Genomic DNA, 12,456 nt, shown 5'->3' on the forward strand with positions numbered 1-12,456 from the left:
AGAGAGAGAAGGGTAGAGAGAGAGGGGTAGAGAAAGGAGAGAAAGAGGAGAGAGGAGAGAGAGGGGACAGAGGGGGGAAGTGGGGGAGAGAGGGAGAGAGAGAGAGTTGTGATAAACTCCATATGGGTGGGAATCAAGTCTATCTTGCATCCCCGGAGATCACAGACCCAAGTATCTGAATTAAACCCGAGGCCGAGGTCATTCCTAATTTCAAACAAAGCAGAGAGTAGTCCTCTTTGTCCCCACATCACTCCCCGCAAAATTAAACTGTACACCAGAGCAATCGCAGTGTGCCCAGAAGGAATGAACCACCTCCTGCCTATCTGATATTCCTGGACAGGCGAGGGACCCAAGGGACTGCCAACCTGACTTGACCTAAGGAGCTCAGTCACAAACAGGTAGAGTAGGAGGGCTGGAAAAGGTATTCACTAGGGCGATTTCACCAAGAATTCAGAAAGCCTCAGGCAGGAGAGGCAGGACAGGACGCTCCGCGAAGGCTCTGGACAGTCCAGGGCCGCGTCTGCTGGTTGCCTGGCAACAGGCGCCTCCAGGCAGGGCCTCTCTCACTTCCAGCGGGAGGGGGCGGGGAGAAAAGGCCGTTGGTCTAAGTCCCTTGCTCTTTCCAAGCCACCACCCGCCCCGCCACCCTCCAGTCTGCGTCCTCTGCCTGGCCAGCCCCGCTTCAAGAACCCGCCGCGCTCGCAGACTTACTAACCAGAAAGCCCAAAGGGTGAAATTTTTGCAGCTTACCGCCAGAGCCACAGAGAAGCCGGCTCCGCGGTGGCCCCAAATCCCGACGCGGATTTGGAGCGGACTCACTCACCTGCGCTTCCCCTGCCCAGAGAGAGAGAGAGAGAGACAAAGCCCGGCCCGAATCCACGGCACTTGTGTAATTCCTCGTCTAATTGTATTCGATTTAACATATTTCCTAGAGCGCCTATTCATGCCCAGCGCCCAGATGGATATTTCAAGGGGAAAAAAATTTAAGCTTATGCTGCAATATCTTTTCTCTAGGAGCTTGCACTTATTTAAACAAACAAAAAAGACTGCGATATATTATATAAAGATATATAGATATTAGACATAGAAATAGATATTCCTCCAAATGTGTGCACAAATATACGTACAGATCATGATGTACATAATCTCATATACACACAGAGTGCCAAAAAAATATATGCACATTTTAAGAAAGGACAAACTATTAAAATTGTAATGCTCAGTAAGATAAATACAAGTCACGTTTGACTTCTGCAATCACAAAGGTGCTCATAGTGGTTACGTTACCAGCAGTGTCCAGACACTTCTGATTACGGTGTGAGCATCTCTTAAAATGTGTATACATTTTTTTGTCACCCCCAGTATGTGTGTGTGCATGTGTGTATATATGTGTGTGTGTGTGTGTGTGTGTGTGTGTTTATATGAATAATTACAATTTAAAATGATATAATGGACAGGATGTAATGGCTTACTCCTGTGATCCCAGCACTCTAATAGGCTGAGTCAAGAGGATCGCCTGAGGCCAGGAGTTCGAGGCTGCAGTAAGCTAGAATAGTGCCATTGCATGCCAGCCTGGGTGACAGAGTGAGACCTTATTCTAAAAATAAAATAAACTAGGACACAGACTTAGCATTCAGAAAACCTCCATTTAACTCTTTACTCTAAAAATTTTTTTTTTATATTTCCTCTGTACACAATGTGGGCATCAATTTCTCATCCATAAGGGGAAGGGACTGGTTTGAGATATTTCTAAGGATCCATTCCATTCTAATATGCTATAACTTTCCTATAAGACCCAGATATTCAAATCAGAAGTACAATTTTAGGAAGGTTAATCTAGTTCTCCTCCCACATAATTATGCTATTTTTCTAACCTGTAGCAACTTTTCAAAATTAGTTCCTCCCAAAGTATATGTAGGGAAATGTGCATATTAGAGCCAGTTTGGAAGTGAAAATACAAATAAATTCTTAAAGTATAAAAATAGTGAAGTCAATGGGTATCATGTAATTACTCTCTCTGTTTCTCTGCTATACTTCACAAAATTCATCTACCCATAATTTCCACATAGAAAACAAAAGCAAAAGTAAACTGAAAAAAAGACCATAAAAATGAAAAAGAAAACTAAGCTTTAACTTTTTAAAACTTATTAAAAACCTTACAAATTCTGGTGCCACAACTAACTTTGGTCACTCTACAAATAGATATTAAAGAAAATAATATGCCCTTGTCCATTCCTGGTGCTTAGACTTTGCATACGTAAATTATTTCAGTATTTCTGAATACAGCTGCCTAAATATAGTCTTAAAAACACATTTATACAATTCATAAATTCTGTTAAAACATCTGTTATAAGAACAATAATCATGAATTATATGTTGACTATATATATTGCACTTTTAACCAAATTTTAAATAATTGTTATATTAATTTCTGTTGCTATTATAGTCAATTAATTTCTCTATATACCAAATGAAACTAAATTAGATATATGTTGTATATTATTTTTCAGCTCCAAAGTAGTTTGCATTTGAAGCTCAATTTTTACATTTATTTTCATTTTCCTGTTCATTCATTAATGCATACAACAAACATCCACTGAATACCTACTACCTGAAAAACTTTGATTGTACATTTTCATTCATTTGTTCATTCAGTCTTTCATGTATTCAACAAACATTCACTGAACACTATATCTGCAAGTATATGTACTGTGAGGAAAAGTAAAACATAAAGGCCTACTTAATAATGACTTTTATATTATTAAGTCAAAACTATTGAGCCTCTCATATATATATATGCATATACATAATGACAAGTAAGATATAGCTTTTGCTCTCAAGAAGCTTACAATTATATACAACATTGCAAGAAAGTTAAAGAGTGCTCATTACTTCATTTATTCATTCAATACATTTTTATTGAGGGTCTAATGTTTCAGTATCTGTTCAAGGTGCTAGAGATATAGCAGGGAAGAAAACAAAGCCACTGTTGAGGTGAAAGTTGCACATCTAATAGATGAGACAGATGTTAAACAAGTAAATAACATAAATTCAGGTAACAATGAATGCAATGGAGAAAAATATAGCAGATTAAATGGATAGACACAATGGAAAGACTTCACTGAAGGGACCTCTGCAAAAAGCGTTGCAGCCAAACAAACAAACAAAAACATCAAGTGCAAAGGAGCTAAATAGAGAGCATCCTTGTCAATTTGATGTATGTGGCTGAAGCAGAGAGAGCAGGAGAGAATGCAGGAGAGGGGCAAGAGTTAGCCATGGTCAGATTACATAATGCCTTGCAGGCCATACCGAGGACCTCAGATTTTTTATAGTGGCCCCCACAGTCAGTGAGTCAATACCTTGAAATCTTTCTCTCTCTTTCTGTGTGTGGGGGGGAGTGAGAGTATTTCTCTATATAGCTATATCTATACACACACACACATGTATTTATATATAGAGATGTCTATTACCTACATATCTCTATATTTATATATCCATATATAGAGATATATAGGTATATATACATATGTATGTTTATATCTGTATGGATGTATCTATCTGAATGCCTAAACACACACAGAGACATACATACATATGTCTATGTCTTCATATCTATAGATATTGAGTTGTGAGCTATCAGAAGCTCAGTTTAAACAGTGGATGGGATACTAAAATAGCACATACAGCATTTCTCTATTAACCAGTATTAGATCAGAAAGAAATATAACCACTAATGTTCAGAAGAGTTTTCATTAAGGTCCATGAGTTTTCTCCATTTGATAATCTAATTTTCTGTTTTTTATTAAACAAAGATAACAGTTTCATCAAAGTGTTTTATTTTGTTTTCTTTTATTTACATTTTAGTACCAAGGTTAACTGATTATGGCAGAACCTTCAGTAGATGGAAATAGGTGTCCACTTAAATGGCACTGTAAACACCCTCAAATCATTAAATAAAGATATTTATTTGAAACAGAAATACTAAAAGAAAAAAAATCACCCAACATTATGGGGAAAATGATTGTTTATTATTGAATAGCAATATAACTGACATAAGGGATTGAAGGCAGTAAGCCAAGGGAAGGTGATTTATATCGCAATGTAGGTAAAATAAGCAGTCTACTGTTACTAGCGCAGTCTATTCTTTAGCATACCAAAGAAAGCAGTTCTAAGAGTCTGCGAATCACCAAAGTGTAGGTCTGGTTTTTTTTCTTTCTTTTTTTTTTCCATCTAATCTTCAGATTTTTTTTGTTTTTTTTTAAGATGTGGGCTACAATTCAGGATTAGGTATACAAGTGGTCATCGTACAGGTAAAATTTGGGCCGCCCTTTGATCCCGTTTTACCTGATTTGAGATCTGGTACCCTTACTGATGTTAGGCACCACCCCCACCCCGGCAGTATCCCGCTACTCTCAGTCCCTTTCTTATAGTGTTATATGGTTAATGTTCAAGTTTGGTTTATGAATGAGAACATGTGGTACTCTGTTCTTTGTTTCTGTGATAGATCACGGAGTATGATAGGCTCTAAAGCCATCCAAGTTGCTGCGAAGTCCATATGTTTGTCCTAGGTCAAACTCTCAAACTATTTCAAACTATCAAAAAGGGAAGGTTTTCATCAAGAAGAACTGCTTCCCTACACTTTTCTACCTAATATTTTATTTTTCTAGACAGTCTCTTCAGGTGAGAAAACAGAAGCAAATTAATTATTCAATGTTTGATAAGGTAATAATTTAGGATCATAATATGTTACCGAGTATGAAAATTCCACTCCCTGAGAATAAGGGCAATAGGACGCTACCGTTTATTTAGAACAATAAAAGAGCTATACACGGAATCTGAGTCTATGAAACTAATATTGTGCTTTGCACATGCCCAGCCTATTGTCAGCATCCCATTCTTTTTACCTAACATTTGCTGCCTGCGTGTTGCAATCTGGATTACAATCCAGGCGCGCTTGGCAGTGATTCTTGATAGGAGCTGCAGGAAACAGTTTGGATGGTTAAACTGCGACTCAGGGCTTTGCTCTGCAGTCCAGGGCTTGTCGTGGGCAACCCTGCTCCGTGCCGAAGAGGACCCAGCCTGCTGTCTGTCCCCGTGCTGGGCTCGAGCCTGTGCAGGTGGATGGAGCCAGGGGAGAGCGTGGTCTCGGGGCTGAGGAAAGCGGGTTTCCCGAGCCGTTACCGGTCCGCGCTGCCAGGGCATCCTCCGCGTCCTTCCATGGCTCTGAGGAAGACATTTTGTTGTTTATGGACCTTAGGTCTGTGTCTGGTAGTCGGTAAATCTTCCCTAGTCCCATCCATCACAGATCCGTACTTTATAGACAAATGCGTCAGTGCCCACAACGAATGGCGTGGCAAAGTCAGTCCCCCCGCGGCCAACATGAAATACATGGTAAGAAAGAGATGGGGCTGGGCTCCTAAATCTCTGGTTCATCCAAGGTATCTGGGTGGTAAATTTCATGGATTTACTTATCCTAATTCAGTCGGAACTTTATGCATGCGGTCAAAAATAAAAAGAAATTACAACTTGACTGGGCAGTCCCCTCCAGAGTAATGATGGCAGTAGATGAAAAAGGAAAACTTGAAGCTGTTCTTTGCCTAGAATTTGTTTTGGGGGCGGAAAAGTAAGAAAGGAGAAGTGGTGTTTGAAAGTTTTCATCATTGAGGTTGCATGTACTTCGCATAGATTTGCTTGTTTTCCCTAACTTTTTGGCTAATACTTCCCATCTCCACAACCAAAACACTTGGTACAAAAGAAATAGCACACAAAATTGTGAATAATGAAATAGGCACTTGAACAATATCAGATGATCATTTTCATGACATCGAACTGGTTGTGTCTTTTGTAGACTGCCATCATATAAAAAGAAGGCAGAGTATTATATTGAAGAATATGCATAAAGAACACTATATTATTAAAATAATCTATAGAATTTTCAAATTTTTAACAAATTCCTATGAATTGTATTATTGGAAATTTCTCTTGCATTATAACTTTTTCTTGTTTGTCAGTATGATATCATTATGAATATGAATGCTGATAGTACTAGAAAATTTTATGTAGTATGCAGATGTAGCTATAGTATAACTCATATGTAGCCCAACTTCCTTCCTTTCTATTCAACAGAAAATAAAGTGGAAGCAATTATAAAGTCACAACTCAAGCAGGAAAATAAATTCAAAATATACTATTCTACTGTATGGGAAAATGATATTTTGAGGAATAGAGAGTTTCAAACAGGTTTGGGATATAAAAATAAAAAAACTGATCTCTTTAATGCAGAATTGTTTAATTATTTTATTATGTAATATTTACCTTAATCTCCAAGTTGGGGCAGTCCCGGACATGAATGAAGTAGAAATAAATGTTAAACTGAATTCAGAAATGCTAATGTTAGTAGTGATATTGGCTATGTTTTCTGAAAAAATATCATTGTAATTGTGGGGTTAAATATAATAAATTTACTTCCTATTTCTTTTATAGAATTTACTACTTAAAGCAAATGTAAAAATAATGTATTGTGGATCTTATAATGATGTAGAAGCAAAATACTTTACAGCCAAAGCACAAAGAATGGAGTGAGGTGTTTATAGAATTATTCTATTAAAAGTTCCTAACATTGTTAAGAGTTATAACAATATTTCTAGGTGTACTATGAGAAGTTAAGCATGCAGACTTTAATATCTAAAGTAACCACTAAAAAATACAAAGAGGTAGAGCTAAAAATCCAATAAGTAAAATACTAAAAGTTATTGATTAATTTGTGGACGAAATTCAGGAAGAAAGGAACAAACAATAGAGAGACAAATCAGAAAATAGCAAATGGTAAAAAAAAGTAACTATATGAATTATATTAAATGCGAATGGCTACACACTCCAGTTAAAAGTATAAATTATAAGATTGGATGAATGATTTTAATTTACACGTCACAGGATCAGTGTAAAAATGGGAAAATATATCATGCAAACTTTAAAGACAGTTAAGGTAGAGTATTTGTATCTGACAAAGTCAATTTTAAGAAAAAGTATTATCAGAAGGAAAGGGGGACATTTGAGAATAATAAAAGGGCCATATCAACAAAAGGCACAACAATCTTTAATGCAAATAAATGTAATAACATATTTTAATATACAAAAATTGGCAAAAGGAAAAAGAGACAAGACAGATAGATTTTGATCTGGATGAATAAAAGAACAAGTAGGTAAAAATAAGGGGGAAAAAAAGATTTGAACAGCATCAAATAACTGTACTAATGGCATTAAACAGTTTATCCCACAGTGCAAAATACACTTTCTTCTCAAGTGTACATGGGACACTCATCAATTTAAATCATATGATGAACCCTAAAACAAGTCTCAATTCATTTCAAATGATTGAAATTTTATCTAGATTTTTCTGGAAAAACTAGAATACAGCTAGAAATAAGGTGTGCAAAATATCCCAAAATGTAAAATTAAGCAATACATATCGTAATAACCAAAGAAGAAATAACAGATATTTCTGTATTTTATATTTGAATGTTCATGAAAATTTTCATTTGTGAGATGCATCAAAAGTTGTGGATCATGTAGCAAAAGCAGTGCTAAGAAGAGTATGTATAGCTTTAAACGAATATTTTAGTAAAAAACAAAAGTTAGCAATCAAGATCTAGAGTTTCAGTTTAGGAGCTTGGAAATAAATGTAAATTAAACACAAAAAAAGCAAATGAAAAAACATAAAAATGAACAGAATTTAATATAATAGAAATAGAGGTACAGGGATTAAAAACTGATAATGTCAAAAGTTGTTTTAAAAATTATAAATTTATATAATAAAATTGTCACACCACTAACCAAAGAAGAAAAAGTCAATGAACGGAGAGACAACCCAAAAATCAATTTTAAGAATGGAAAAAAAAAAATCACCAAAAACACTTCAAACATTAAATAGAGGACATTTTGAACACTCTTATGCCAGTAAACTTAACAACATAGAGAAAATAAACGGACAAATTTTACGAAAAACAAAATTTTATAAAATTAACAATATTTTTAATTTATTGTTTAGTGAAAGATGACTAACAAATGCTAGTTTTAATGTATAATCATTTTTACATATGTTTACATCAGCGACTCTACTGTCTAAATCAAGATTGAAATTTTTATTTTATATATGACTGCCATGTTATTTATCATATAATATCTCATAAATGTTACATTCTCTACTAGATATTTTGTAAGTATAAAATAACATATTAAATGCTTGAAATTTGTCTAATACAATGTTGCTTCCTGTTTTTATTTCTTTGATTTATTATTCCTATTTTTTTTAACTCTTATATCTTTTGTCTTGTACAAATGAAAGAATCCTGGGTTAGAGACAGATTTTTTAACCCAAAATAAACTTTTTAATAGGAATACTTAACCAATTTATGAGTGCAAAAATTCTGTCCCTTCATTAATCTGTATATTCTTATACCAGTTGCATAAATTCAATGTGAAATTTAAAATATTCTTACACAGAACATTTAGGATCAGATGGCTACACTCGTGAATTCAAAGGAAAAAGCAATACCAATCTAACATAAATTCCTTCAGTAATTTGAAAAAGGGGACATTTTTAAAATTTGTTTATGAGTCTTGGCAGGTATGGTGGCTCACCCCTGTAATCGCAGTACTTTGGGAGACTGAGATGGGAGGATTACTTGAGCCTAGGAATTCGAGAACAGCCTCAGCAATGTAGCAAAACTGATCACTACAAAATAAAAGATAAAAAGTAAAAAAATTAGCCAGGCATGGTGACACGTGCTGTAGTCCCAGCTACTTGGGAGGCTGAAGCAGAAGTATCATTAAGCCCGGAAGGTCAAGGCTGCAGTGAACCATGATCGTGTCACTGCACTCCAGCCTGGGCAACAGAGTGAATTCTGACTCAAAAAAATATATAAATAATAAAGAAAGAAAGAATAACTGAAACTATCCATTAAAATTAAAAAGCAAAGTTATAATATATTGATATCATTTTCATACCTTAAATATCTTTAACTGTCTTACATTTTTATAAATATAAAATTATTCACCATTCTCATGTGCATGTCCATCTAGTGGCCAAAAATTGTTACAATGGCAAAATGTCCCTCAAAGGGGAACATGAAGAAAAGTAAAGAAATGGATCCTCAGTAGTACTGGCAAAAACAATATCCTATTATAAAAGAATCTTCTGCTTTATGAAAAAATACTTTTTATGCTTTTATGCCTAAGGGCTTCTATATTTAAAATCCTCATTGGACTCAAACAGTGTCTGTCTCCAATATCATCAGCAATAATATTCACAAACCTATTTGTCATTCAGATGCAGACACTTTTGTATATAAAGATGTGATCAAGCGACATACATGTAGTGTTGTGAGTCAGACTGTACCAGTGCTACAGTTAGAATTAGGATCTTTTGTATTATAATACATTTTGTGTGTGTGTGTGTGTGTGTGTGTGTGTGTGTGTGTGTGTGTGTGTGTGTGTATGTAATACGTGATGGACTATAAAGTCTAGGACCAGAGCACAAATCCTTTCTTCCTAGGTCTCAGGGTGATATGAGTCTAGATTTTCATCATGGCTGCATTCTACTCCTAGGATTAAGTTTTATAAGAGGCTAGGCTAGGCTGTGATATTAAAAAACAAAAACCAAAACTGAGATCTCAGTGGCAAAGTTTAATTTCTTACACAGGTTGTGGAGAAGGTGAGTTAGGATTCAATCTCTCTTATTGGGAGAAGATGGAGCCCCCAATCCCAGCTAGCTCATTAATAGGAAATATAACAAGAACTTTCAAGTTCACTCACTAGATAACTTCTTTACCAATATGAAGAAGAAAAGAGTACCCACTAATAATCTTGTCTTTTTAAATTAAGAGATTTAGCATTATTTTACTTCTTATTCTTAATTTTTGTTGAATTAACATGACATATATTGTGTTGCTTTTTTTAAATGTTTTTATTTTTAATATGTGGGATACAATTCAGGTTTAGATATACAAATGTTCCTTATGCAGGTACCCTTGTTGATGAGGTGTGCCCCATCATAAGGAACATTCCCCTTCCCCTGGCATTTTCCCACTACTGCCAATCCCTTTCCTATAGTTGTTCAAGGTCCACTTATGAACATGTGATACTCGATTTTTTTGTTTCTGTGATAGATCACTCAGTATTATAGCCTCTAAGTCCTTCCAAGTGGCCGTGAAGTTTGTAATTTTGTCCGTCTTTATGGCTGCATAATATTCCATCGTGTATGTGCACCACATTTTTTTTTTTTAATCCAATCCTGTTTTGGTGGACAGCATGGTTGGTTCCATGATTTTGCTATTGTAAATAATGCTGCAGTACACATGCATGTGCAGGTATCTTTTTCATAGACTGATTTTAGTTCCCCTGGATATATTTCCAGTTGGGGGATTTCCGGGGTCATATGGGAGGTTGATTTTTAGATCTTTTAGGAATCACCACACTGTTTTCCAGAGGCTGTACTAGTTTACACTCCCACCAAAGTGTAGAAGTGTTCCCTTTTCCCCACATCCTCTCCAGCATCTGTTTTTTGTTACTGATGATGTCCATCCTAACTGGAATTAGGTGGTATCTCAGTGTGGTTTTAATTTGTGTTTCTTTGATGACTAGTGAGGCTGAGCATTTTTTCATGTATCTGCTGACTGCTCGCATATCTTCTTTTGAGAAGTCCCTATTCATATCTTTTGCCCACTTTGCAGTGGGACTGTTTTTCTTTTTTTCTTTTCAGCACATTTGAGTTCCTTGTAGATCGTAGATGTTAGGCCGTTGTCAGATATACAGTGGCAAATATTTTTTCCCAGTCTGTCAGCTGTCTCCCTGATCTCTTGATATTTTCTTTGACTTTGCAGAAGCTTTCGGTTTGATAAGGTCCCACTTGTCTATTTTATCTCTTGTGGCATGGGCACTTGGAGTTTTGATCAGGAATTGGTTGTCAGTTCCAATTTCCATAAGGGTGTCTCCTGCGTTTTCCAAGATTCTTACAGTTTGAGGTTTTATGTTTAGGTCTCTGATCCATTTAGAGTTAATTTTTGTGTATGGGAATAGGTTAGGGGTCCTGTTTCAATCTTCTGCATATGATCAGCCAGTTTTCCCAGCACCATTTACTGAATAGGTTCTCCTCTCCCCAGTGGTTGGTGGCGGAAGTTTATTAAAGATGAGTTGGTTGAGAAATTGAGGTTTTGCTTCTGAAATCGCAATCCTGTTCCATTGATCTATATACCAGTTCTTGTACCAACACCAGGCTGTTTTGATTATTGTAATTTTATAATAAAGCTTAAAGTCTGGATATATGATGCATCCTTCTGTTTTTTGTTTTGTTTTGTTATTTTATCTGTTTGTTTTTTTACTGAGGATTGTTTTAGCTATTTATGGTCATTTATATTTCCATATGAATTCCTATATTGTTTTTTTCAGATCTGAGAAGAATGATGGTGGTAATTTAATGGGTATCGCATTAAATCTGTAGATTGCCTTGGGTAGCATGGACATCTTAACAATATTGATTCTTCCAATCTATGAGCATGGAATATTTTTCCATATATTTGTTTCATCTTTGATTTCTTTGAGCAGTGCATTATAGTTTTCACTGTAAAGGACTTTGACTTCTTTGGTTAAGAAGATGCCAATTATTTCATTTTTTTGTGTGGCTATTGTGAATGTGATTATGCTTTTTATTTGGGTTTCTGCTTGTTTATTGTTGGTGATAGGAATGTGACTCACTTTTGCACATTTATTTTGTACCCTGAAACTTTGCCAAAGTCTTTTATTAGTGTAAGGAAGTTTTTGACAGATTCTCTTGGGTTCAGAGTGTTGTTCTTATTTGCAAATGTGTGTTATGTTGGTGGTAACTAACAATAACATAAACAAATTTAAGATAACTGTTGGCAAGGTTGTGATAACATTATAACCCTCATAAACTGTTGGTGGGGGTGTCAAATGGTATAGTGGATATGGAAAACATGATGGAGATTCTTCAAAAAATTAAAAATAGACCTATCATAGATACAACATTCCACTTCTGGGACATGATGGAATACTACGCAGCCATAAAAAAGTACAAAATCATGAATTTCACAGCAACCTGGATGGAACTAGAGTCTATAATACTGAGTGACCTCTCACAGAAACAAAGATTCGAGTATCACATGTTCTCACTCATATAATGGACCTTGAACATCCAATGTAATACTATAAGAAAATGACTGACGGTACTGGGAAACTGTGAGGGGGGAGGGGGATGGGATTAACAGTAGCAAATATCTGTCTGGGGATGGGAAAACACCTCTTATCAGCAGGGTGCCTGAATGAAACGTAATTGTACACCTAACCCTTAACTGTACCCCATAAAACCATAATAAAAAATATTGATTAATAAAAAAAAGAAATCAAGATCTCAAAGAGATATCTACATCCCCATGTTTATTA

At 35.6% G+C, this 12,456-nt stretch overlaps 1 protein-coding gene across 2 annotated transcripts in view; it reads left to right on the top strand.

The window, feature by feature from the left end:
- The first annotated feature begins 5,217 nt into the window (after positions 1-5,217).
- The window catches only part of GLIPR1L1 (GLI pathogenesis related 1 like 1), a 34,720-nt gene continuing 27,481 nt past the window's right edge, over positions 5,218-12,456 (top strand). For both annotated transcript variants that reach the window (XM_008074684.1, XM_021707370.1), the window contains exon 1: positions 5,218-5,391. In XM_008074684.1, coding sequence (XP_008072875.1) covers positions 5,218-5,391 — 174 coding nt within the window. The remainder of the gene's footprint in view (positions 5,392-12,456) is intronic.

The sequence above is a fragment of the Carlito syrichta genome, unplaced genomic scaffold (genome assembly GCF_000164805.1).
Source record: "Carlito syrichta isolate Samal-C Ts95f unplaced genomic scaffold, Tarsius_syrichta-2.0.1 Scaffold316858, whole genome shotgun sequence".
Taxonomy (NCBI): Eukaryota; Metazoa; Chordata; class Mammalia; order Primates; family Tarsiidae; genus Carlito; species Carlito syrichta.